The sequence below is a fragment of the Falco punctatus genome (assembly GCF_963210335.1).
Source record: "Falco punctatus genome assembly, chromosome: 9".
Classification (NCBI taxonomy): Eukaryota; Metazoa; Chordata; class Aves; order Falconiformes; family Falconidae; genus Falco; species Falco punctatus.
In genome coordinates, this window is record NC_137589.1 from 52,722,566 (window position 1) to 52,748,477 (window position 25,912).

The 25,912-nt window shown below is 42.1% G+C and overlaps 2 protein-coding genes across 6 annotated transcripts in view; one reads left to right on the plus strand and one right to left on the minus strand.

The window, feature by feature from the left end:
• Positions 1-5,995, plus strand: part of LOC308069200 (uncharacterized protein) — an 84,559-nt gene extending 78,564 nt beyond the window's left edge. The window contains exons 3-5 of the mRNA XM_080401110.1: positions 1,352-1,463; positions 4,017-4,170; positions 4,563-5,995. Coding sequence (XP_080257236.1) covers positions 1,352-1,463; positions 4,017-4,170; positions 4,563-4,596 — 300 coding nt within the window. The 3' untranslated portion in view covers positions 4,597-5,995. The remainder of the gene's footprint in view (positions 1-1,351; positions 1,464-4,016; positions 4,171-4,562) is intronic.
• A 141-nt stretch (positions 5,996-6,136) lies between these two features.
• The window catches only part of CDK5RAP2 (CDK5 regulatory subunit associated protein 2), an 83,175-nt gene continuing 63,399 nt past the window's right edge, over positions 6,137-25,912 (minus strand). For all 5 annotated transcript variants that reach the window (XM_080401106.1, XM_080401105.1, XM_080401104.1 and 2 more), the window contains 10 exons: positions 21,803-21,919; positions 19,735-19,924; positions 19,398-19,519; positions 17,766-18,014; positions 16,051-16,134; positions 15,665-15,924; positions 13,202-13,348; positions 11,077-11,215; positions 7,656-7,702; positions 6,137-6,779 (listed from right to left, as the gene is read on the minus strand). In XM_080401106.1, the coding sequence (XP_080257232.1) occupies positions 6,720-6,779; positions 7,656-7,702; positions 11,077-11,215; positions 13,202-13,348; positions 15,665-15,924; positions 16,051-16,134; positions 17,766-18,014; positions 19,398-19,519; positions 19,735-19,924; positions 21,803-21,919 (1,415 nt within the window). In that variant the 3' untranslated portion in view covers positions 6,137-6,719. The remainder of the gene's footprint in view (positions 6,780-7,655; positions 7,703-11,076; positions 11,216-13,201; positions 13,349-15,664; positions 15,925-16,050; positions 16,135-17,765; positions 18,015-19,397; positions 19,520-19,734; positions 19,925-21,802; positions 21,920-25,912) is intronic.

The following is a 25,912-nucleotide window of genomic DNA, read 5'->3' on the forward strand; positions in this document are numbered from 1 at the left end:
GGCTCCTACCATACCCTCACTGCACAGCAAACCATCTGCTCCCAGTGTAACTGGCCAAGGACATGGGCCCCCAGCCCCTGGGCAGGAGAAGGTAAAGGGGGGGGGGGGGGGGTGCTGGGGAGAGGCAGGTCTGGCAAAGAGGCTGAAAGCCGTGGTGAACGTGGCCTTTGGGGTTTTGCCCAAGTCTGGCCCCATGACACGCTCCGAAAGCTGCTGCAGCACGGAACGTGTCAGCAGGGGTGGCAACTGCAGGCTTCATTTATCGCTAGCAGCAAGGAAGCATGGGCTCAAAAATGCCAGTGTACGTGCACATACGTGTGTATCTATAAATCTAATACCATCAGTGATATAGAGAGCGAGCCTTCTCCGGGAGGGGGTACATGCCACCCGAGCCCCATTGCTGCGGGTGTGTTTGGGGCTGTGGGGTGAGCCCCCCCCGGGCTCGGTCGCACCGAACGTGGCAGCTCTGAGCCAGTGTACTCAATACTGGGGTGTAAGTGTGAACAACTTGACTGCTCTTGCTGCTTAGCTGCTCTGAGCAATCCCAGCTAGAACAGCTTGAAAGAGCGGAGGGGGTTTTTTTTGCCTTCCTTTAAATAAATGGGCATTTTCTTTTTTTCTTTCTTTTTTTTTTTTTTTTTTCCTGAGCTGCTAATGTTCATTTTGTGTGCAGGCACGCGATGCCATTCCTGTTTCAGAATGCACACAGTGGAGTGCAAAAATAAAGATTGCATCTCATGCATAATGTATGCCCCAGCAACCCGCTTCAACAAATTACCCAAGCAGATTCCTCCAATGGGGCTGGGGGGACAGAGGGAAAAAAAAAAATTGTAACAAGTATCTTTCTAAAGAAATGACACAGTAAACACATTAAAAAAATAGGCACCCAGAGCTTTTTTGCAGGAGGGTCAATGAAAATAAAAAAATAATGATAAAGACAATGTGGTTGCCGAGTGCGGAGCAGCAGGTCTGAAGCCAGGACGGGGCAGGGGTGGCAGCGGGTCCCACAGCCCGCAGGTGGGTGGGGGGAGCCCAGGGCTGCCTGTGCCGGTGTGCGAGGGGCAATCTGGTGGTGTTGGGAACTTGTCAGAGTGGATTCCTGGGCAGATAGGTAGGAAAATGGCATGCGTGTTGGTCCATTTAGCGCTTTCAATTTGCTGGTTTGCAAAGATGTGTTGCAAGTCTGCACTGATGCCCGGAGCCAGGTTTGGTGCTGTTTCTCTGGAGCCAGGAGCGAGCTGTGCAAAATACAGATTTTAATGTGTGGGAGGATGGTGGGTAGGGGGATAGAAAGGTGGGAATGGGCCACTAAAGTGACTTAAAATCTTCCTTGATTCCTTGGTGCCCCCAGCTGGGTAGCAGCAATGGCTCGCCCCACCTTGGCAGCACGGAGAAGCTGGAGGACGCAGCCTGCCCTCCCTGCAAGGGGTGTTTTCTGCAGATGGATGCTACAGCTGCACGATGTAAGCGACCAAGCCCCTTCCCTGTGCACGCACACTTCATCCCGGCTAAATCCGAATGACGCGGTGCTGGGTGGCAGGCACGGCAGCCCGCTGCCCCTCGCCGAGGCTCCCCCCTGCAGCCTGGTGGGTGACCCTGGGGGTCTGCTGCCGAGCCTGCGGTGGGGAAAATGCCTTTGTAGGGGCAGCCGGGCTTTGGTCTGCCCTTGCTTCACCCGGAGGGCGAGGGGCTGGGCGCCCACCCAGCGGGGCTGCAGTTGCAGCAGGGGTCAGTGTTTTGGTGCTGAGCTGCCTGCAGCACCCAGCCGAGCATCGGGCACCCTTGAGCGCCGTCTGCCCTGGAAGGCAAAGCCTGTTGAAGGGGCTGTAGGGGGGTGGGGGGCCTGGAGGGGTGCAGCACTGCAAAGGGCAGCACCAAAACATCAGCAAGCACCAAACGTGCCGGTAACAGCACCTTGGCGGTAACGCCGGTGGCCTCTGGGTCACTACGCCTCAATGCAGGGCAGTTTGGGACTCTTTGGGATTGCGTTGGGGGTTGGTTGGGGTTTTGTTGGTCTGGGGGTGGGGTGGGGTGGGGTGGGGGGTGACTGGTAAGTCGGTAAGCACGGAGTCCAATGCTCAGCTTTTTAATGTCATTCGCGCCACCGAGCCCAGGCCGGCCAGGCAAGGTGTGCCTGGGTTTATCGCAGGTTCCCAGGCAGGAGCAGGAGCCGGGGGGATCCGCGGCCGCAGGTACCTGCGGGCTCCGCAGCTTCGTCCCACAGCGGCTCCCGGAGCTGCGGCCGGCTCCCGGCCGGCACAACGTGCTTTCGCCATCTAGTGGCTGTCCCGGAAAGGGCCAGAAGCGGACCAGGGTACCAAGGGAGGGATCACCTCACGTAGCTTGGAAAAGACCTTTAGCATCATCAAGCCCAACCACTCACCCAGCACTGCCAAGCCACCGCTAACCCTGAGCGCCGCTGCTAAGCGGGTTTTAAACGCCTCCAGGGATGGACCAGGTCGGGAAGGGAAAGCAGGGCGTAGAAATGGGGAGTGTGTACCTGGGCTATTCAAACAGCTTTTTTCCAAGTTGTTACAGACCCGCAATCGAGACCGGCGTGCCGGGCTTTGCAGAGCGCACTGCGGGCACGGGAAGGCTCCAGCTGGAGGGTCTCAGCCTGCCCAGCGTGTCTGCAACATCCAGAGGCCAAACGGCCTCTGCCAGCAGCAGCCCCCACGCCTGGAGGTACGGGGTCCCTGTGCACAGCCACCTAGACGTGGCTGCTGGGGCACCAAAGGGCTTCAGTACTGGTTTGCACCGCAGTGGTTCACCCTCCGTCTCGCTCCCAGCAAAGCCCTGTGCCTGCTTCCAGGCTGGAAAGAAAAGCTCTGGGCACCCACCGCTTCCAGCACCTCCTGTCTGCAGGTGACCGGGGCTCAGGCTTTGGCTGCTTGTAAATTGGGATTTTTGGTGTCAACAGAATTCCAAAGAGCGTTGTCACTTTCTTTTTATGTTTTTCTTCCCATATTGTCATTTCTGTTGAATTTCGAAGTGATGACAGGATTTGCTTTCCGTCTAGGTTCAGGAGTGTTCAAAATAAACCCAAAATGTAAAGAGGGCGCGTTCCCCTCTTCTCAGCCTTTCGGGGCGCAGCTGTGGCGAGTGCTCTGCCCCCTCCACCGGCACCTCTGTCCCCTGCCAGGAGCCCCGGTCCCCTTCCCCTGCCCCAGCATCCCGCAAAGCCTCACCGGCTCCCTTGCAAAAAATGGAACTGGCAGCTTTTGTCAAGATTAAAACACCACACGGATCTGCTGCGCTTTTGTTTTTAAACGCTTGAATGCATTAGCATTGATTTATTTTTAATACAACCAACCACCTGTGATTTTTGAATATTATTTCTATTTGTTCTCTTTGGCAGAGGTAATTACAACGCTGTTCTTAAGCTGTGACCGCAGCCTCCCAGCCGTGCCCTTTCCTTTTTATTTTTCTTTCCTTTCCTTTTTATTTTTCTTTCCTTTCCTTTTTATTTTTCTTTTCTTTCCTTTTTATTTTTCTTTTCTTTCCTTTTTATTTTTCTTTTTCTTTCTTCTTTTCCTAGTCTCAACTGGTCTGCAAGCCTGGGAACAGAGCGGAAAGGTTCAAGGTCACAGGTAGAGCCAACAGACCCACAAGCCTCCCTTCGTGTACTCAAACGCTCGCTCCTGAACCACTCTCTCAGCAATGTTTCAATTCACCTTGCACATATAATGAAAGTACAGGCAGGAACTCACTAAGCAAATGAGCTCCTCTTTTAATTCCATTTGCTTATGCTGCTTATTTTTCTCCTGCATAATTATTTTTAAAGGAAAATTTAATTTTGTTTAATGGGAACAAAGTTTAACACTCCATAAGCTTTGTCTTCTATAGCCCTCCATCTGGTAAGCTTTTTTTGTGCGTTTTTTTTTAATTATTTTTAAACCAGCCCAATAAATTGTGTGTGTTTAAGAGGCACGTCTCATTAAGATGAAATACTTTGATCTCGTAGGATCATCTGTTTTTAAAGAGGTAAAAATGATATGCTACATTTTTCCCCCTAGTTAACCCACTGTCAGCAGTGGGTGTGATGTCCCCTTCCCTGCCCAGCGCAGGCGCACGCTCTGCTGTGAACTCGATGCAGCCGTCGGAGCCGATCAGAAGGAAAAAGGGGTCAGGAGAAGCGCTCCAGGAGGGCACAGCAGGGGCTAGCAAGAAGTAAGTGGCAAATCATCTCAGGAAGGGAAAGATTTTTATTTATTTATTTATTTAAGTACATATCGGGGGGGGAGGCTGCAAGACGACCAGGAGCATGGGTGTACTATATATAGATGTACAGCTGTTTCCTTCAGGTGTTATAACTCAAAAATGTTGGATGATTAATTTTGAAAGTTGAAATGTATAGCAGATTCTGATTACATCTGAGTGTCTATAATTTAGCTACTTAGTAAAATTAACTTGACGTTTTTAGTGAGCTGTGAGGACAATAACATGTGAAGAGACTGAAGAACAAGTCTGACTGCATGCTCTTCCCTTACCTCCCCCTTTTTCAATTTGCAAAGTTTATTTTTAACTTTTCCAGTTTTTCTGGCATCTTTCCTCTAATCCAGACAAATGAGTTTGCCTCCCCCTGCTGCCAGCTAAAGACACCGTTTTGCTATTGAGCTGTCATTTCCCTTGATGGACCAGGAGTGCAAGTACTCAGCAGCCAGGACTTGAGGCGGAGGCTCAGGCTGGCTCAGGTAAGGACTGCCGGTTGGGATCTCCAAGGCACAGAACGTTTCTCAGAGCACGACACCTCCAGGCAGGCTGTGGGACCTCCCCGTTAAATCCATTTTTGTACTTTAGAGAAGGTCCATTGCTGTGAGCTTGCAAAAAGCAGGTCATACCAGGGACTACCGGAACGGCCACCCTGAAAGCACATGGCTTTATGTTGTTTCTCTTTATTACAAGCTCACGTGCACAATGGCTTGTGGGAGTATGGTATATGACCAGCCATCCCGCTAACCAGTGCCGATGTGACCTGTGTGGCACCAAGCTATCACACTGGTAACCGCCCAGAACTTAGGCGTGTAGGCCTGCCCAACGGGAGGACGCAACAGCTCTGACCATTTAATATGATTCTGCAATTTAGAAGCAATGGGATTTAAAGCATCTTTGTGGTATTCAGAGTTAGCCGAGTATCATCAAACTGCTGGGAAACTACTCCAAGCAAACCAAAGCTTCAGGGGGAGGAGGGGACCGATTCTGACTTGTCTGAGCCTCTGTGTGTTGTGCATGACCTACCAGACCAGGCAGAACTACCTGGCCAGCTCAGAGCTGCAACTGCAGGCTGTCGCCACAGCCGTGTTCCAGTGAGCACAAACTCATCTTCTGTGGAAGCCTCGTACACACCAGTTATGTTCTGGGGTGCAATAGCCAAGGACCCAATACAACCCCAGTCCTGCGCAGAGATTTCCCAGGCCTGGTGCTAACCTTCTTACATGACGGAGGCAAGTTATCTTGCATAATGGGGACATCATAAACTTGGAAAACATAAAAAAAAATTTACACTGTGTGTGAAATTTATTTAGTTCAATCAGGTCATGATTGCACCATAAAGCCTACTTTTGTAACCAAAAAAATCACTTTACCCTACCAAGTCCATAACTTCAACTAAACTCTTTTCCCAGTTCACTTTGCCACTGCAAGCAGTCAGCTCTGCTCTGAAACTGGCTGCTCGGGCAGCTCAAACCGGAGGCAACATTGAAAAGGCAGCAGGCAGGACGAGCAGAGCACAACCGGGCACGTTTAATGCTGCAGTTCTCTGGCCCTGCCAAAATATCGCTACTACACATACCGGTGTGGGACATAAAAATCCCTAGTAAAAGACTTATTTTCAAAACTGTTTGGCTGTGTCCCTCATGTGGCCTTCCGTCCTCTCTGTACAGGTCTCGAGGAGGCAGGGGGTGACAGGGACGTTCTGTCAGCAGGAGGACACCCTCTGATCACAGCTCCCTGAACGCACGTTCCCAGCACTCCCACCTTGCCAGACCAGCACTTCTGCCGTACCTTACAGACGCTGCCGTAAGGGCTGGATTCCTCGGGCAGAACTCCGGGAAATGAGCACGGTAATGAGGTGGCTTCTTTGTTTAGTATGAGCTCAAAGTCTGGTGGTTTAAACGAACTAACACAAACACATTAGTGATTATTTTTCATTTTAATTGTCTGCTTTTTAAGTAACATTTTCAGACATAGCATCATCTCAGTTTTTAGCAGAGCAATAAGAAAGCTCAGCATTAGGCAGCTTCCAGAAGAACCTTCCAGATATGTTTAAAATGCTTTAAAATATTGAATGTTTCTCAGATGGCTACAAAACAATGACAACAATGTATTTTTTTTAACCTACATTCTTTTAGCGGTAGAGAAACAGGTGGGAAGGTGGATCACGCTTTCAAGACCTGTTTGACTATAACAACAAATAGTTTTATAACATAACAAGTACAAATATAAAATTTCAAATTAGCCAACTTTAAAAAAAACAACTGGCTTTTCTTCAACTGGTACCTCCAGTACCTTGCTTCTGTAATAAATATTAAAAACCATCATTACATTACAGAAAATGTTAAATAAGTTATTTACCAAAAGATGTCTTTTTTTGTCTGGTTTTTTTTGGTCAAAGGCTGATGCCATTAAAAGGGCTGAACATTTTTACATCAATAAATAGTAAGGCATAAAGAAGCAAACAACAATCACAGGACCAGTCTTTGTAAGTGGAACCTTCTCCTTCAGAGAATCCTTTTTTTGCTGGTACAGAAAGGTGATTTTTGATTCTCAGCTGGTGGGACCTGGTTAGAAAAGCAATAATTATTACTATTTTACAGTACTTCAAATGCACACAATTTGTCCCTGGGCCATAATGCTGCAAATAGGAGCTTCTGTGTTCAGCAGATCTTCAAATTAAAGCGGTAAGACTTCTGTAAGCAGAAAGACTGGTTTATGTCATCACTTTCTAACTCAGGTAGGGCTGAGACAACAGTACAGCCGCTGCACAGGGAAGTGTTCAAGAAGACACTGCTGATGAGGATAAGGGAGAAGAGATTCATGGAAAAGGTTAGAGGGAAATTTAAGGAGGGGCTCAGAAATGTCATTCAGAGGGGAGTGTGTGAGAAGGATGGGATTTAGGAGTCAAGAGGTGCATTACATCCTTCTGGGACTGAAGTCTGAACCTTCTGGGAGAAATCAAATCCAAACAGTGATTACTTGAACACTCAAACTAATTTAATACACTGCATTAGCAAAAGGCTGTTTGCAAAAGCTTTGCCTGTTGGGTCTATATTTTTTTTAAAAAGCACCACCAGTTATTAACACATACACAGGCTTTAAATAAGGGTGACTTTTGTGAACTTTTTCAGTAGACAGGTTATTGGATTGTGATGTGCTGAAAATAAACTCCTGGAAGAAGAAGACAGACATGAATATTAATCTAGGGAAAGCATCAGAGAGGAGAGGGTTTAGCTGTTTACGTGGTCAGTCATAAAACTCTAATTCAAACATCAAACATTGCAGAATGTTTATCATAGTAAAATGCTGTCACCCAGACTTGATTAGGTAGCAAATCTAAAGCAAATCAGACTAATTCTGCAAAGTACTACTGACACAGCAATGCATATTTCTAATGAGTATATACCAAAGAATTAAAAGCAAGCAAGAATTTTACTTACTTCCAGGTTTCCTCTAGCCTTCTTCAAGACATCATGAGTTAAAACCACTGGAAACAAACAGGAGATTACAAACAATACTGCACAGTCTTTCTATATTCCCTGTATTCAAGTCTTATGACCAAATATTAAAAAATGTATGAACTCACATCTGTGTGATGGGCAGAGACCAGGCAATCTCACACAGCTCCCCCCACCACTTCAACTTTCTTACTCACCAAAATGCGAAATGGTTACTCCCTGTTCAGAAGCTCAGGCTGATGTACAAACCTCCAGCTGCACCACCAGAAGGTTAAGGGGTGATGCTGGACAAGCAGACAGCACAGGGAGTGGGGGGACACTCAGGACCACAGGGCAGGTCCCAAGCAGTGTCACCCCCTGAATGCCACTTCCTACCCGCAGCCCATGTTCCATCTAGCACACCGTCTGCTTTTCAAATCTAAACGTCAGGGAAGTGTTTTTAAAGTTTTTCCCACCATACCAAGAATGCTACTGAAAACAAGCACAGCTCATCACTGCATTTAACATCACCGATACAAACAGTGCCCTGCGATACTGATGACCTGGTTCCCTTCACCTAAGTCATCAAAGGAAGACTTTCTGTTAATTTTTAAGGGGAGATGGTGCATGATCTAACTATAATTTGATCTATTAGGCAGGCTACTTGTGCTGGGGGGAGCAGTTAGCAGGAGGGGGAGAAAAACTGCACAGTGGAGAGGTTATGGGGGATGATGGGCTGGGAAGAGGACAGATGGCAAAAGAAGTCAGCCAAATCCTCCAGCAGTTCAAGGACAAAGCAACCGATATACGCGTAGGGGAAATCATGCCAGTGGCTCGCTCTGAAGGGTTCCAAGTTTTCTCTATTCATCCAGCTAGTCTGCCTCTGTGGGGACAGCGCAAGACCTGTGAGGAGGACGGGATGCTTCTAAACAAAACTGATATTTAGAAATGTCAGGTTAAATATGTGATTCTCTAATCTATGTCAGCTCCATATCTGCTGAAAAATACCATTCACAAGTACCAATTTAATATTCCAGTCTCAAAAATACACAATTTAGCCATAATAAAGATTTTTCATTACAATAATAAGAACCCAACAACTCCAAGGGTATAGCTGTCATGAGATAATTATACCCTTGGCAGATTACTGCAATTTGGCACTGCATTGTTACATGTTCAGAGGTTCAGATGAGGTTTATAAGCAGTGAGTTCTCTTGCCAGAGAAAGCACACAGAAGACTCTGAGCTGCAAGAATGTTCCAGTCTCTGCCTCCAACTATATTTAGGAATGCTCAACTAAATAACAGAGGGAACCTGCATATCCTCAGTGGAGTGGCCAGCTAACAGGATGTTTGGAGAATGAAAGCAGGCAAGGTCACCTGCTGTGATGCCTTTGCTTTCTTACTAGCAAAAGGAGAAAAGAAGAAATATCAAAATTTTACAGAACTTACTTGTAAACAACCTAACAAAGTCCAGCAGCTTCAGATGATCCACCAGTTTTGTTTTATGCTTGGTCAGGAATTTGTGTACAGACACAATTTAGAAACATTTCTGAAATTGCTCTTTAAGGCAAAGGTAACTTGACATCCATAATCTCCATAATCAATGAAACTTACAGAAAATCGTATCTCGGTCTTTCTGTGTAGCAGAGTGCTCTCTGCTCATAAAGAACTCTGCTAGTAAATTCATTTCACCTGGCAAACTAGATTTTTCTAAATCAAAAATATTAAATTCAGTACATGAAAAGAATTTAGAGGCTATGACACTAACATCAAAGCTGCTGCTAGCCAGGCAGCACTTTGCATTAAGGAGATCTCAGAAAATGCAGGCTTCGTTCTATTAGGACCTAGTTTGGATGAGGCTTAATGCCCTGAAAAGGAGCAAGCAAAGTAAGGGGGAGATGTGCCATTTCTTTCTGAACGTATGGGCGGGTGAAGTGGCTGTGTGCAGGGGTAACGTGTGGCCATAAGGGTAAAATCTCTGTTGATACTGAAACTACCCAGCACGTCTGCACTGTCACTGGAACCAGGAACTGACCAAACTAAACCAGTACATCTGCCCCAGGGACAGAATTTGGACAGACAGAACAGAATAGCTTTGATTCTTATATGACAACCCCAAACTGAGCTATTTAACTGTAAAACCTGAACAAAACATAGTTTTGGATTTAATATAAGTAACTTGTACATCAGTTAATACAAAAATTCTGGAAGAAGTGGCCAAAACCCAGCCCACAAATGCTTTAAACAAAAAAAATAATAATCTGCAGGCAGAAGAGACATGTACCTTAGAAAAGCTACAGGCTATGGAGCAAAATAACATTTATTCCTCTACACTGCACTTAAATGACTTGAGTCACTTACAGTATTGTGGCCATTTTCATAACTTCGTATGATGTGTAACATTTTACAGTCTAGATAACTGATACCACAAGTGCCATTCCAGCACAGACTAATGAGTCACTTAGTCCCACCTCCTAAGAGAAGGATAATTATTTTTTTAAGAAGAAAATTAAATCCTCCTCCTGCAATACACATATTACCATAGCATGAAGGTAGAAAAGAGGTTAGCTCCATTCCAATCTCTTCTGATGAGTGATTAAACTCTAAAGCAGAAGAGATGCATCTCTTCAGACACCTGGCTTAACACAGCTACAAAACAGTCCATATCCCACTTGTCTTCCTGTTTCCAGATATTTTCTAGATACAGCTGCTAAGGGTAAAATATCATTTCACAGCACATCCTAATTTTTCTTTACAAAATGACTCATAGTAAGCTTCTGTTTCCCTCGTTCTGAGCCTTCTGTTCTCTTGCACTTCTCAGTCTGGTGTAGAACACTGACAAATCTCCTTTGCTGCTGCGTTGCCTTTTCCCAGCATTCAGCTATCTGGTGTGACACATGCAACAGACAGACACCTCAGAAACTCTAAAAGCCTAATTCCACATTTATCAAGACTGAGGCAAAATCGCCATTTTGACAAGGACAATGTCAAAAACTTTGGCTGGAATGGTCTACAGCAAAAGTAACTTTGCCTCTGTCTGGCACTGCTGTAGGATAGTACAACTTGGGAATGGCATTACCTGAAATGGAATAACTCAAGAAATCAGCAGCAATTAGTGGCAGCTGCATAGACTGACACATTATCTGTGGGTTGTGTAAAATCACAAACTGCTTCTCATGATACTCTATGCAGTCTTTTGCAGTTGGGCAACTTCTTCCCATTTGAATGAGGTGCCATCAGTTCTGTACAGTCAGAACCTCATGAATTGTTTTGTCACTAACAACTGACAGGGCACAGGGAAGCACCAGTCAGAGCAATTGCAGAAGAATGGGCACCTATATTAATTTTGTTTCTTCTCCAATTTTAGAGATCGGCACAGACAACAAAAATAAAATAAGAACCTATAATAAAGCATACACTTACACTGGTCAATGATGACTTTCTCCATGTTTTCCTTCAGCTGGTTTGTGGAGTGCAAGCGTTTCACTGTGCTATGTAACTTCTTCTCCTGCTCAGACAGTTTCTTACGTAATCTAAGTATTTCTGCTTTCATTCCTTCATCCTAATTTGAGAGGAAAAAATATTAAAGTATTATATAAGTGGTTTGTACACCGTGAATTACTAAATACTTTTGTACAAGACACCTCAAGCTTCCTTAGAGTATGAACAACTCAAGTGAAACAACATTGAGTGCCTCTCCTTCCATATTCACATCCCTGATGACACACGATTCCATGACATCTGCCAAGAGACAATGCTTAGCTGGCTTTTAGTGCAATTAATTTTTATGCTAGTCTGAGAAAATTCTTAACACCAGTGCTTATTTTTGGTTTTAAACTTCCATTCCCCTCAACCAGAAAATATAAGGCAGGCCAGTGCTGTGGGATCAGCAGGTATCCTTCTGCCAGGTTCAGAACTTCCAGCTTCCTTCTCCAGTGTTCCATTAATGGTCCACGCTGCCTTTGTAAGAGGGCTAAAAGGCATTGTACAATGACCAAAAGAGTTTTATTGCAAAATTATTTGGCAGTATCATTATTTAAGGTTCAGTTTTCAACACCAATTCCAACCAAGTTACGGTTAGTATCTTGTAAAACAGGACTATGAGTAGCACTGACATAGTCTGATAGTATCACTGATCTGGATCCTCATGCAAACTTAAGCTTGTACATATTTTTTCTCTTGTTGTGCCACTTGTTAAATAATAGTATCTTCTGGAATTCGCCCCTGGCATTTAGCTCTTCAGAAGAACTGATTACTCACAACTCCTGTGGGGCTGCAGAGAAGGCAGTGAATGCTCAGTATCTTTTAGAATCAAGCTTCAAGAGACATCCTTTCAAATACTGCATTTAAGACATCAGAAGCAATCTAATATCCTGAAGATCTCAGAATGTCGGAGAAGAAGAGAAGAAACTCCAGAATTGATTCTGTTAGGCTGTAATTAGGTGCAGTCCCGGGAACTCAGATCCCCCACACATTAAGGTCTGATTTTCAGAAGTGACTGATCCAGATCAGGAAGGTTTAGATCAGCGCGACAATAAAGCATTAGATGCATCACCCACATACTGAAAGCCCTCGGGGGGGTGAGGTGTGAGATATGTTCAGATACTGCAATCCAGGCCAACATATAGCTGTGTATATAGATTATACACATAAGGATAAAAATGTAAGTATACACATTTGTCAAGACATCCCAAATATGGAGCTGAAACATCAGTGAATAAATTAGACGACACAGTTCATTCTTACTGCTTCTGTGATTTTACACATTTAAGGATGCTAGAAAATAACATTAAAAAATGTTATGAAAATTTTATGTTAAATGTTTACTTTCCTAAAGTTTGGGAGAGGGTTTTAGCAATATCCTGCTTCCCTTAAGAAACACACACAAAAACCTCAGTGAAAACACTTTAGATTGTTTGAAACACTTTCATTACTGAGTGGTGTATTATGACAGTATGGATAATTCATTCCTCATTCAGTTTACTTTCATTCATTTGCATAGTGCAATCCTTTTTAGTTAAAATGTTATAAAACTTGTCTTGGCGTTTTGTCACACTTTTTAAAAAGCATCCTATTTTACAGCTTAGGCATCAAAAAACGTAAAAGAAAAATGTAGCTCAGATTACATCAAAGTTGCTGAAGTTTCTGTTGTTACCAGTATATACATAATCAAATTGAATTTGGTTCTGTAACAGGGAGTCCAAACCTTTTCTTGTTGAAACGGAGCGTTTGCCACCTGCCTAGGTTTCCTGACTATCATGTAACAGGGTTGCAGATTACATCTTTAATATAAAGTATTTTGTAAATAAACACTTCGGTATACAATACGATCAGGATAGAGAGCCAGCACACGTTCAGCCTCAGCCTTCGGTGATGAGAGCCTACTAAACCCATGTGTCCAGAGACTGGGCATCCTGGCTCCATGATTTTCAGAAGATTTTCCCAAATGACACATTCCTAACTGGTGCATCTTCCTCGATACATTACAGCAGTTCAGAAAAGGCCAAAAAAACAAACCCAAAAACCCCAAAATGAAACATAATAGTACCTGAGTGCCATGAGCAGTACCGTGTACAGCTTTCAGTGGAAGGGAAACCCTCCAGAGAAGTTTCAGTAAACGTGCAGCCTCCTCTAAAATCTGCTGTACCGTGTGAACATTTGCAGAAAAGCTATGCAGCGATGCCTGGTCCAGTACCTGTACCACAGGATTAGAGACATGTTATTTTTTACGCTTAAAACATTACGAAAATATAATCTTAATTAATGGCTTAAATCCAGCTGGTATGATTTCATATTTAAGATGATGTACACAGCTATTGTGTGCGCCACAGAAGCTAATTTGTTAGTTTACAAAGACTGCTGAATTATGCATTATGTGAGAATTTCAGGGAGGGAGGGGATTTATCCTAATCAATAACCATGATTAATAATAGATTATATTTACTAGATTTGCTATGCCACATGGTAATAGCTGGCAACTCTCTTCGTTCTCCATTTGCATTTTGTGTCATGTTATTTGAAAGTCAAATGATTACAGACATCAATTGAAGCAATATAGATGTTTCTTCCTTAGCAGACCCTTTAAACTGTTCCATTTAATGCTAAAATAACTATCAGGACACACATAAAATGTTTTCCTCTGCTGACAGATGAGAAAACCAAATTGAAGAAATTGCATAAATGTGAAATAAAGGAGGCAAAGAATGCAAGGGGAGCAAATGAATTACCAAAGCAATGGCGATACAGAACAGGGAAGGGTAATGAAAGAAAAGCATTCACAGCTCCTGCCCCATGCAGCGCATCATTTGAATACTTATTCAGCATTGTTATCTAACCAGAATCCTCCTGTCACATAAAATATCCCATTTGCTAAGTAGTCTGAAACTTCAGTGATGTAAAGCTTGATAGGAAACTGCAAATTTTGAAACTTACTGCTTTTATCTTTACACCAACAAAACAAGTTAAAAACTTACAGAGAGATTACTTTTTCAGTCATTATCAGTATCTTAACTAGGTCATTTGAAAATATATGATACTTCAGAGAGTCTTAAGTGTCATTCAGACATCATTTTACTGTGTGAGCACACATGTGATACCACAAAAAGAATTTCAGAATTGTTGAAGACTGCATCTTCAATAGCTTTACTAATTATAACTAGAAACATAAGTAGCGTGAATTTACTTAGTAGTTAAGAACTTCTGGTTTTTGAAGAGCAGTGAACATGTTTTTTACATCATTTATATTATCATAAAATCATAGAGGTGAAAAGGACCTTCATTAGTCACCCAGTTTACTTTCCCACTCCAAGGCAGGAAAGCATTAAATGTAATTTTTACATTTACATAATCTGTTCCTAAAAGCGCCTCCAGTAACAGCATTTCTAAGCACCCTTGATTCCAGTGTTTCATTATTTTTACCACTAGTATGTTGTTTTAAATGCTTGATCCATGGCTTTCCTGTTGTGATTTAAGTTTTTTTTTACTTCCTTACAAGCTGCCACGGACACATATATATGGTTCCTTCCCTTTTGTTGGAGCTGGTAGACAGATTTGTCTTACTCAATCCACCCCAAGGATGCTATCATTAACTGTATCCAGAAATCATCAATATTAAATAAGAAAAAATTACCATAAGGAAACACTAGTTGTTCTCCTGATTCTAGAGGAAAAGGACTGACACTATTCAATACAAGGCAAACATTTTATTGGTTTAATTATTAAGACTATAGCAACAGTACCATGACTTGGTATCACTGTGTCACACATGAAGCAGAAAAGATGAAGCACTATGTCTTAGAAGACAGTATTTGATCATTAATGAGATATTTAAGTTTCTAAACTGGCTACTGATATAGCTAAAGTGTTCAACTACTACCAGGAAGTGGAAAAACATAAAAAAGCTTTCCTAGTATGAAATAACCCTCATTAGCATACATCAATCATTAATGTACAGTTCTAACCTGATGTTACTAAAGGGCTGAATACGACCAAGTGAGAACTTCATCAGCTGTGTATCAGGTTTCTTTCATTTGTCTCATATTTCCTGGGTTTATTCCAAACCTTCATTACAGGAAAATCTCCTTAATTATTTTTATCCTTAGGCTACTGATACATACCCCTGGTTTAAGCCCTTCCTAAAGCATTTGAGAGTTTTATCTGGGTTCTTTTTGTTGTTGTTTTTGTTTATCTTTTCTATCATTTCCAGTATAACAACCACCAACTTCCACAGTAAAAGCAAGTAGTTTCACCTCATTTCAAGTTGCAAGTATAAGTACGATTGCTTATTAAAGGACCAGAATTAACTAGTTTATCCGTAGCCTCATTAACCCAGAATCACAAATAGGTGCCTGCATCTAGATGAGACTCGGACTGTCAAGGCTGAGATGTCCTGGCAGAGTTATTCGGTTAATGGTGCCTGCTGCACCATTAACCTAGTTCTGTGCTTTTGCAACCCATACGTTTTGCACCTCTAGGTAAAATTCACCATCCTTTAACAGCTTTCACTATTTACCTTTATTCCAGGCTCCTGCAGTTTCGTACCAGTGACCTCGTGTAAAGAAACCTCCATTTCTGCTACAACTTGTTGCCCTTCTGCAATCTGTTTCCGTAGGGCATTATAATCTTCAATCAAGCCCAGAACGTGGCGCCCATTTTTGTCTGCCCACATGCGATGTCCAGGCACAAGGCGAGGGGTACATGCTGTACTGGAAGATGAAGTGCTACTGCAGTGTGAAGTGCTGTCCAAATCGTCTTTAGAGGCCAAGTGCGTACCTGGGACAGAAAAATAGTTTGTTTTTTTTTAATCTTTATATGTAGTACTAATTGACACTAGACTTCTCTTAAGTAGCAAGTCTGGGACACTGATAACATGCACGTTTAAGATACTTTGGGATGTACCTGTTTTCAGCAGCGAAATGCAATGTCCATGCTTCTGCAGCTCACAAATGTTTCTGCTGGCAGCAGGGCATTTGCAAAGATTTTCTGTATATATTAAGACGGGACAAGGAAGAGTAAATCATTAGAAGGCAACAGGCATTAAAAAAACTTCCTAGCTCTACTTCTGTTGCTTTTTCTTGCTGATGCTGCACTTGGACTGTGGAAGCAGGGAAACACAGCTAATTTTCTAGTACCACACCATGTATCTTCCAGTATTTACCTACATTTATCTTTTTAGCATCTACCCAGAGCTTCAGGTATCTTCAAAAATAAGTCATAGTCAGGAAGTCTACAATACTTCCAATGAAGACATTTTATTTAACAAACATAGGCTTCCCGTTAACTCCACAGAACGTATGATGCTCTCCACAGCCATACACCACGCTAAAGATCTTATTTATACTCCCCCTCTTCAGACCTTCCAAAGTCCCTACATACCTATGATTAAAGACTAATCACAATACATCTCAAAAGGTAATAAATTCAGCTGTTGACATTCCAAGGAGTTTTTCTGGTCCGTATCATGCCAGGCTATTATAACTCTACTCACCATTTTCTTAGAAGAAAGAACGAGCTTCTCCAGCTCCTACCTACACTACCTGATGCAGGTCAAAAGTAACATCCAGGATTCTATCTAGAAACTAACCAGGAATAAATGCAATTTGGGGATACTGGTGGCACAGCTTCCCCACAAGAGCTGTTCCACACTCACTCGATCATGACTGGCCCTAAGGAGCACACAACTGCCATTTAGTGTTGAAGTATAAAGTGCACAGAGAACAGTACCAACCTGTAAAAGTTATTTGCTACATTCAGCATCTTTCTTACTTGTACAGAGTAGCGCAGAGCTACGCTCATTATGTATTGCATCTGAAGTGTGATTCCGATTGGACATGATGGACCCACAAAAGAAATACGGTGGTAAAAACCCCTGTTATGTCTCACAGGCTCTCACACTAATCCTCTGGCTGGTGCTGCTTGCTCTGTGTGGTGCGCACGACAGAGGTAGGCATGTTCAGGTGAAGCATATGGACCTACAAAGCCCCGTTACTACTGGTTCCCAGAACTCAATGCATACCTGCACAGGCAGTAGAGAGTGGCCTGATACTGGAAGTACAGAAAGCTGTCACTATGCAGAGTACTTTAGCAGCAAGGAAGACGTTCCAGTGTCCTCTGTATCCCATGTACATCTATACTGGGACAATAATCTAACCCCGGGTGTAAACACTATGTTCTCCTTGATTTGCTAAAACAGCATCACTTAACGGTGATTGAAATAAAGGTAAAATATTCTTCAAGGGCAAAAAGGGGACAACTAATTTATACAAAGACCATTTAGTGCACTTATTGATCATTCGAGTAAAACGTACTCACGCTTAGCAAATGCTATATAGCTCTGTATTAAAAAGAGAACCTATGGCAATTTAATGTAGGTACCCTTCCACCCCAGGGACCGTCTGCAGATGCTTTTCCTGCATGCGAAGGGAGTGGCAGCTGGAGGCTACATGACAGTGCAGTGTGCATTCCGCCTCCCCATGCACTAATAGCTCTAACAGGAAAGGGATCTGAAAGGCAGCTCCCAAACATACAGCTGATGTTGTATAAGGCTTTAAGAGCATCTGTAAAGAACAAGGCACAGGTTCTGCAGCATAACAAAAGCACGTATGGCACAGTACCATTCAGTCCTGCATGATGCTGAGATTCTTGTTTGAAAAGACAGTTGATATTTACAGCTGGCACTGATCCCACTTCCTCTGTCTTTTCTTTTGAAAGCTGTTCCTCTAATTTTTCATGCAAAGACTTGTTTGTCTCTATGCTTCTTTCAAGCTGCACTCGCAAACTCTGTATTTCAGTCAATAGTTCATGTAAGTCAAGTGGATTATTCTGATCTTTTCGGAATTCGTCTGATGCATCACATCTGGGATCTGAGACAATTTCAAAAGAAACACAACATCTTTAGCAATTAAAATAATATTAGCCATTACCAGAATGCTGAGCAAGTAAATTATAGCCAGTGTTATCCTCAATATTAAGAATTAACTACAAACAGCATTAAGATAATGGTTTGACAAAAAAAGCATGTCTTAATTGCTTCTGCCCTCTTAAAGAGTCGAAAATTATTTTTCACTTTGTCCATAAAAGCTAATAAGTCTCATGCCAAAAGCAAAAAAATACAATAAAAGGAGAATGAATAGGATTTACAAAATTCGAAGTGCATTAATGCACAGTCTGGGGAAAGAAAAAGGCATGGGTAATCTCGGAGTGCGGAGGAGGGATGGAGTAGAACTGGGAGTTAATTTTATACACAGAAAAAAAAGAAAATAGAGATCACCTGGCAACCAGAGGAACAAATCTGAACCTGAAAAAACCAAGAGCTGTGTTCGTCTTCTTATAAAAGAAGGTCAGTACACAAACAATCCCATTTATTCCTTCAAGCTGAAATCAAACTGTTCTCCAGAGCAGGAAGGGGCTCAACTGCACGAGGAGGGTGCTGCTGCTCTCTCATTACATTACCAGTTCTGCAAGGAGACTTACTTCCATCCCTGAGCCAACTTTGGCTTAAACCTTATGCCAACAGGACTCTTCTGCTGCAGCTAGGCATGAAATACAGTGATGGTAGGGCATATTACTTAAAGTAGCAGGAAGAAAAAAAAATCAACTTTTACAAGAACTTCCCGTGGGAAATTTGCTGGATCCTGTAATGGGTTTGCAGCAATGAACAGCATTCCACTCTTTTGCCCAACCACACCAACAGCTATGTGGTGGTATAGCTTCCTTAAAAGGGGTAGGAATAATTCTTCTGTCTCATTCCTACTCCTCACCTTTAGCGACAGAAATGCAGAAAGGAAATTATTAAATGTCTCATTCAGAAAGCAGTGCCAGCACTTCTCCCCAGCCCTAGGGAGAAGACACTACCCTCGTACTCAGACAAGAGACAGCACAAGCTACCTAAGTAAGCACCACCTGTGAGGATGCAGCAGCATGTATTTAGATGACAAGTAAATATCTAAGATCCCCACAAAGCTTATCCAGCCTGAGCCACCGAATCTCCAATATTTGTTTTTAGCTTAGCTGAAAAGATAAAGGGAACTTGAGTGTGACTAGTCAGAACATATCACACATCTCAACTTCGCAGTTACACTGCTAAGTAAAAAGCAGCATTTGATCATCAAGTTGTCAACTCTGCTTTGCATAGTAGACACAAGTAGAAACAAACAGCAACCTAGCCCTACTGTCCCTTGACGAGATCATATTCAGAGAGAAGGGTTTCAAGGGCTAAGGGTGTAGAAACAATTGTGCACTTATACCTGTCCTCTTCCTTCTTGCTTCTTCCAGCTTTTCATAAACCTTGATCTCAGTTCGGAGTGACTGCAGTAACTTCTCATTCTCAGAGACCTGATGTTCCTTTACATTAATTTCTGTTTGTAGCCTGTTAAGTCCGAATAAAACAGCTAAGTTAAATGTTAAATTACTGTATTTTGTTTCAAAATCTAAAATCCATTCTCCTTTCCTCCATAATTCTTCTCTTGCATTTTGAATCTATCTATGCACCTCATTAATGTTAATTGCTACGGCTAAACACGTGCTTGTCACATTGACAATTTCTTCTCTAAATGAACATCTAAATGTGGACAGAATCAATACCTGTTTAATTCATTACGACTGCTGTAAATTTGACATGTCAGATATCTGATTTCATCTTCCTTTTGGCCAATTTGTTTTTGCAACCTTTCATTTTCTTTCTTGATGCATTCATAATCCTCATGAAGATGCTCAATGATTGCATTCTTTTTAGAAAGAGATTCTCTTAACTTTTCATTTTCCTTTTGTTTATCTGAAACAAGAAGAGACACAAGGTATCGGCAATGCCCATGATCTACTAAAGGTACGCTTTTTAACAAAACCAGCTTTTTCAGAGACTGTCAGAAAATAACAGCTGCTCTTGTGAGTTTTAGGATTACAGTATTTCAATTTTCTAATTAATTTTGCTAGATGCATTTACTGTAATGTGCAACATTTAACTCCCAGGACTCACAAAGGCTCAACAAAAACCTGTGTACAGCCTTATGTGCCAAATGCCCCAACACCTCTTGGAATTTGGTCGGAAGGATAGTAATCAACAACTAGTGGCAGCACAATCCCAAAGCAGGCACACTGACTTTGCCAATCCTCATAAAATAATGGATTTGATTTCTCTTTAAGAAGAAAAGAACTTGGCAGGATTGTTCTAGGGCATGTTGCATCCATGTTCGTCTTTGCCTCACAGAAATCCCCCTGTCCTCTCCTTCCCAGCCCTATTCATCCACCCAATGTATCATATCAGTCCTCCTTTCCTTGGCACAAGCTACTTCCCCAAACTGGTTCTCTAACAAGAATTGCTGATAGAGGCAACTGAGCATTTTGAGAGCTGCAATCACAGAGGCTTATCGGGACCCCGAGTTTTTTGTGACCTGTGTTTAGCACTGGAAAAGAAGGTGGCAATCTTAGCAAAGAAACAGCAGGGAGGAATCGTTTCATCTCCCAACAGTTAGAAAATCACTCCCTCATCTTCAATAGTCTTGTTGAAAGCATATGAAAATGGCAATGTCCACGTGCTCTTAGAAATGTGCATCACCAGCCTTTCACTACTGAAGGGCTAAGCTAAGACTAGAGACAGAAAGCACCTAAGACCAAAACATGCAGGAGGTACCTAGGAGCCTTTTCTTTCTCTAGTGCATCCAGGAATAAAAGGAAAAGAAGCTCACAAACTCCAGAGATACCAACATTATTTTAAAACGCAAGGGAGACAATACCCTGTTCATCATGGTTCTGATAAAAAAGAAACCCTGGCATTATCAGATCATATCATCAACCGTGGAAACAAACAAAAGCAGGGATATATTAATTAAAATAGTAGAACCTGAACAAACTGACAAGCACCAAGATGCACCAGAACAGATGAGAGAATACCTGACTCTGGTAGAAGCACCAGTTCTTTTACACAAAGAGTCTGAAAATATGGAGACCTACAACCTAATTGTGGCTTAAGCTGCTTTTAAGAACCTAGTTGGCAAGTTGCTGGTTTTCTTGGGGGGAAAGAAGAGGGAAGACTTTAATCGTCTCTGTTCACAGGTCTGAAAATGAGAGAAGTTTAAAATTAATCTGAGATTACAAATACTTCCAAATGGAATCCCTCAGTTCTGTTCTCTTCTAAAGTGCTTCCAGAAGGGTGACTTGGCCTGTCCAGTCAAGCCTCTGTAGCAGCCTTCGGAACCTAAGTGTAAGTAGTTTGCTTCCCTTTGCAACTCTTCCGTACCGAATGGCTTCATTTTCAGCAATAATGCTATTCTATGGCTTTCTCTCTCTCTCTCTTTCTCTTTTAAAGGGCTTCAGAATGGAAGCATGGAGAAAAAGGAGGAAGAGAAATAGTAATAAAAGGCACAGGGGGAAGAGGAAAAAGAATGTATAAAAAGAAAGGTGTGCAAAAAGAAGAATGGAGAAATGAAAGTGAGTATCAAATGGAAAATGCTACAAATAAACAGAAAGAAAGAGCACTACTGCTACTTCTTTATCATAGTTAACCCCAGTTTGAATGCTTATAGTTGAGCACGGAATTTCAGTGGTGGGAAGAATGGTTAAGTCAGTTTAATGAGTGGACTGTTAATATTTTATTGTTTTCCGATCTGGAACAAATTGCAGCACACTCCTGTAAAGCACAGTTTCACATTTTTACCTCTTGATCCTTTTGCTAGCATTGCATTCAGAACTTGATTTTGCTTCCTCAGGAAATGTATTTCAGAAGTCAGGGAATTATGCTGCTCTGAGCCATGGATAAAAATGTTTGCAGAACCTATAAATATATACATAAAAGATGATTTATGAGTCATCTCTAGGTCATTAAAGATTAAACTTTCCAGACAAGAACAATTTAAAAAATAGCAGGAAAAACATGTTCTGAAAGATATTTCTCCCCTATATGTTTTGAAGGTTATCCCTACAGAATATAAGGCAGTTCAGGTTAATGCCAAGTAATGCAAAGCCCTGAATCACAAGTACCTCTCATTGCTGGGCGACTATTACCAAAATTGCAAAATTAGCCCGGGCAGTCTTTACCTATCAGCCAATACCAACAGGAGTATTTTGTGACATTGCTATTCTTTGAAAATAATGCAAACTGTAGGAAGGTTTACCATATATTTCTGTCTTTCCCTGTGCATACTCTGTTGTATTTAGTGACAGCACTGCAGAGGACCACTACATTCTACCAGCTAATCCACGGTGGTCAATGTAGGAACGTAAACAGTCTATAGCGAACAGATTTGCTGCCACGCCAGCCTAGAGCATAAGGCTGGAGTCACTGTCTTTGGCTCTGATTACAAACTGAGAACCCATTTGGGATCACAGGGATGAAGATTCATCCCTCTTAAATTCAGGTATCTAAAACTTAGGTAACTGAGCCAGTGTTGATCAACCAGGCACCTCCAGAGAGCGACTCATCCGACGTACCCTCTACACACCTCCCTGCAGATGAGATGCCCTGTCCTCTGAAGAGACGTACTTCTCTCCTGTGCCTCCATGAGAAGCTCTGGGCAACTGGCACAGATTTAGAGGTCTAACATTTAGAAATTTAAGGGTGATGAATCCTACCGTGAGGATTTTTATTGTGCTAGTTGTATGAATATAGGTGTTAAACCCTGTACCCAGTCAGTCAAATTCCAGCCTAGGTAATCCTCATAATGTACTGTATTTATGCTATTCCTCCCACAGCGATGTGTAATGTTACAGTACGGTCTGAAAAGTGCCACATTCCACTCTCAGGGTGGCTGCCTCTGAAATGCAAGTCAAGTAATTGCTATCGCCCTTTAGAACCTGCTTATAGTCAGTAAAACAATTCAGGACCCACCGGAATTAACATTACTATTAGAAGTATTTTTCAGTTGATTGGTTATCCCAGTATCTCCTATGCTGTACAACTTGAGGTAACTACATGAGTGTCAACTATTTGCTTAATAGAGAAATAACTAGCTGGCAAAAAAATTAGTGGAATGTATGAGGAGGATACCTTTCAGCTCTGGCAGTTCAATTCAACTTGATGTGCTGCACTTCCCCTGAGCAATCTCATTTTATTGTAATCCCAACTGAAGCTTTTACCCACTACCTAACTGGGATGTAGTGTGCCATGATATGCACCTCTTGTCGTTACTGAAAGACTCAAAGGCTCTAGAAGCCTGGCACTAATGGCATTTTACTATCTATATGTTAAAGAGTTGAGGCAGCTATGTGAACTCAAAAGCCTTTTTCCTTTCAGATTTTAACAAAGCTATTCAACTTGAAGTGGCAAGGCTTGATGGTCTCATCTTGATTCTAATTTAATTTATTGCCCATCACCCAGCTTCATCCTATTTGAAAGTTATGCTATCACAGTTCTACTGAAAGGCTTTAGAATATAACTATTAGTTATCTTACATAATAAGGGATAATGGAGAGCCAGTGGTAATAAGGCCACAATCCTGCAATTTGACCCACTACTGAGACTACTACTTCTGTGCAGAGCCCTGCTGACATCAATTACGCTCTCCACACATGCAAAGGTCCATCTAACTAGAGTAAAGTGGAGCATCAGGGCCTACAATTGCGATACACTTGAGTTTCCATTATGTTTTGTGCTGAAAGAGGGAGTGCTAAGGAAGTGTACCTTGAAGGTTTCAAAGGAAACGCTGGCTGAAAGACAGGCACTATTGAAAATCACACCCAAGAGGAGGGAAATATTCATTCCCAGGTAAAGCAAAATAAAAGCATACCAATGCTGAAGATAAGTCTGAGTAGCTAGTTACTTATGGGTTAAAAAAAGCCAGCCAAACCCACTTTTAATGTTAACTGCTGTTAATAACATTTGAAACCTAGGAAACTCAAAATTAAACCCGTGATTTTATTTTGAAGCCTAACATTTGAAATGATTGAAGAAATTATTTTAGTTCTACTTGCACTGCAAACCTCAGCTCTCTAGTAACGACGTAGTCATTACCAGCACTTGAGTCATTTATAGAATACTAGAAGCCCAAAGGCATTTAAATACTCAGAGAATCTGAATATTAAAAATAGCATGGCAAAAACAGTGGGCATAAGCGTGTATCTACTTCCATAAAATATTTATCAGACAAGAATAATTCTACGCATTAACTTCGGTTGAACAGCCAACACAATATCAGATGGATTTAACAGGCTCTCATCAACAATTAAGTATGTTACTACTTGGTTTTGTTTTTTAAAGGAAAACAAACTAAGGATAGTAAGTTGAAAGTAAAAAAGTTGTTTCAAATTATTACGTCCCAAAGCTAAAATCCGCTTCAGCTTCACTTGAGAACTTCTTTTTATACTGCAAATCAAAAAAAGCCCATCTATCAGGAAAAAAAGTAGTATCGTTACTAGAAGAGAGAATATGCATATCTGATTAACACGACGGGGAAACAGGAAGCACTGAGAGAACACAGTAACAAAAAGAAGCTGTTCTAACAGGTAGCTGCTTTTTTCCTTTCTTTTCCAAATTTCTCCTCCATGCATTGCTAGATGTGCTAAGACAACAAGAAGACAGATGGAAGGCATAAGACAGTTTATAAAGAAAATATACTTTCACTGCATTAATGGATGCCCTTGCCAGAATCTTTATGAAGCTGTAAAAGAGTTGGAAGCGTTTCAGTGTGGTTATTTCACAAGAACAGCATGCCTTTCCAGCAGCGTAAATACTTCATGAATGAAATGGATGCTTTTTATACACCTTTCCATCACTGTAAATTATTCCTGAAAGCAAGCTGCCATTTGCAGGTAGTCTCCATTTAAACAACAGAAATGGATCATGGGGATGATGTAAAACATAATGAATCCAATGTCAATATTAGTGAAACTGAGTAAAAGGAAAGCATGTATGTATTTATTGCCTGCTTCCAGTCTGAGTAATATTGTATATTAATCAACTGTCCTATGGGGGGAAATGTGGGAAGGAGAGCAAGAACAAAGTGTAGGAAAGTATGCCTGGTATGGTGTGCTTGAACAGGTGCTACAAAAGCACCCTCAGTGAAAGCCTGGCTACCTTCTTCTGACAAGTCTTAAACCTACCACAGAGCTTGGCTTTCAAAGATGCTGAACACTAGAGGCAGAGCGCAGTGACTCTGAATTTGCATACCTATTTTTAGTATTTTTCATCCACTGCTTTATATTAGAGTTTGGAATGAAAACCACCTCTATGTTAAAATTTCCATCAGTTTCTGTCAGGTATTTCTCATTAAAAACTTACAATGTCATTTTGTCCAGAACACATTTGTCACACCAATCGACTGAAATGACAAGCTGAACACCATGGCCTAGGCTCTGCCTTACAGATGTTTTGTCCCTGTGTGCAAACAGAAGCTGGCTTTAAAGCAGTCACAAAATTCCAGAGAGGGCGTCTCTAACAATCCAGTTAGCCGTGGTGCTGTACTGACCACCCTAGGTATACACAGAGTAGGCACAGGAAAGCTAATTCCACAAAATCCCTACTTTGGATCAATAGCAGCAATGTCATTTAGAGCAAAGCACCTCCTATATTCATACTGGGCCTAGGCCCAGTGAAATGAAGTTGATAAAATGGGCTTTGTCTCCTGCAGCTGCCCCTGGCTGGACTTGGCAAAGAATTCAAAGAAGATGACATCCTAAAATCCAAGACCATTACAACAATAATGATATCCCAAAGGCAGAAGGGGGAAGAAAAAAAGAAGAAGAAAAAAAAAAAAAAAAAAAGCAGGCTGTTTGCTGATAATAGAACTAGAAGGGTGTTTCAGTTCTCTGTAGGAAATTCAACCATGGCATC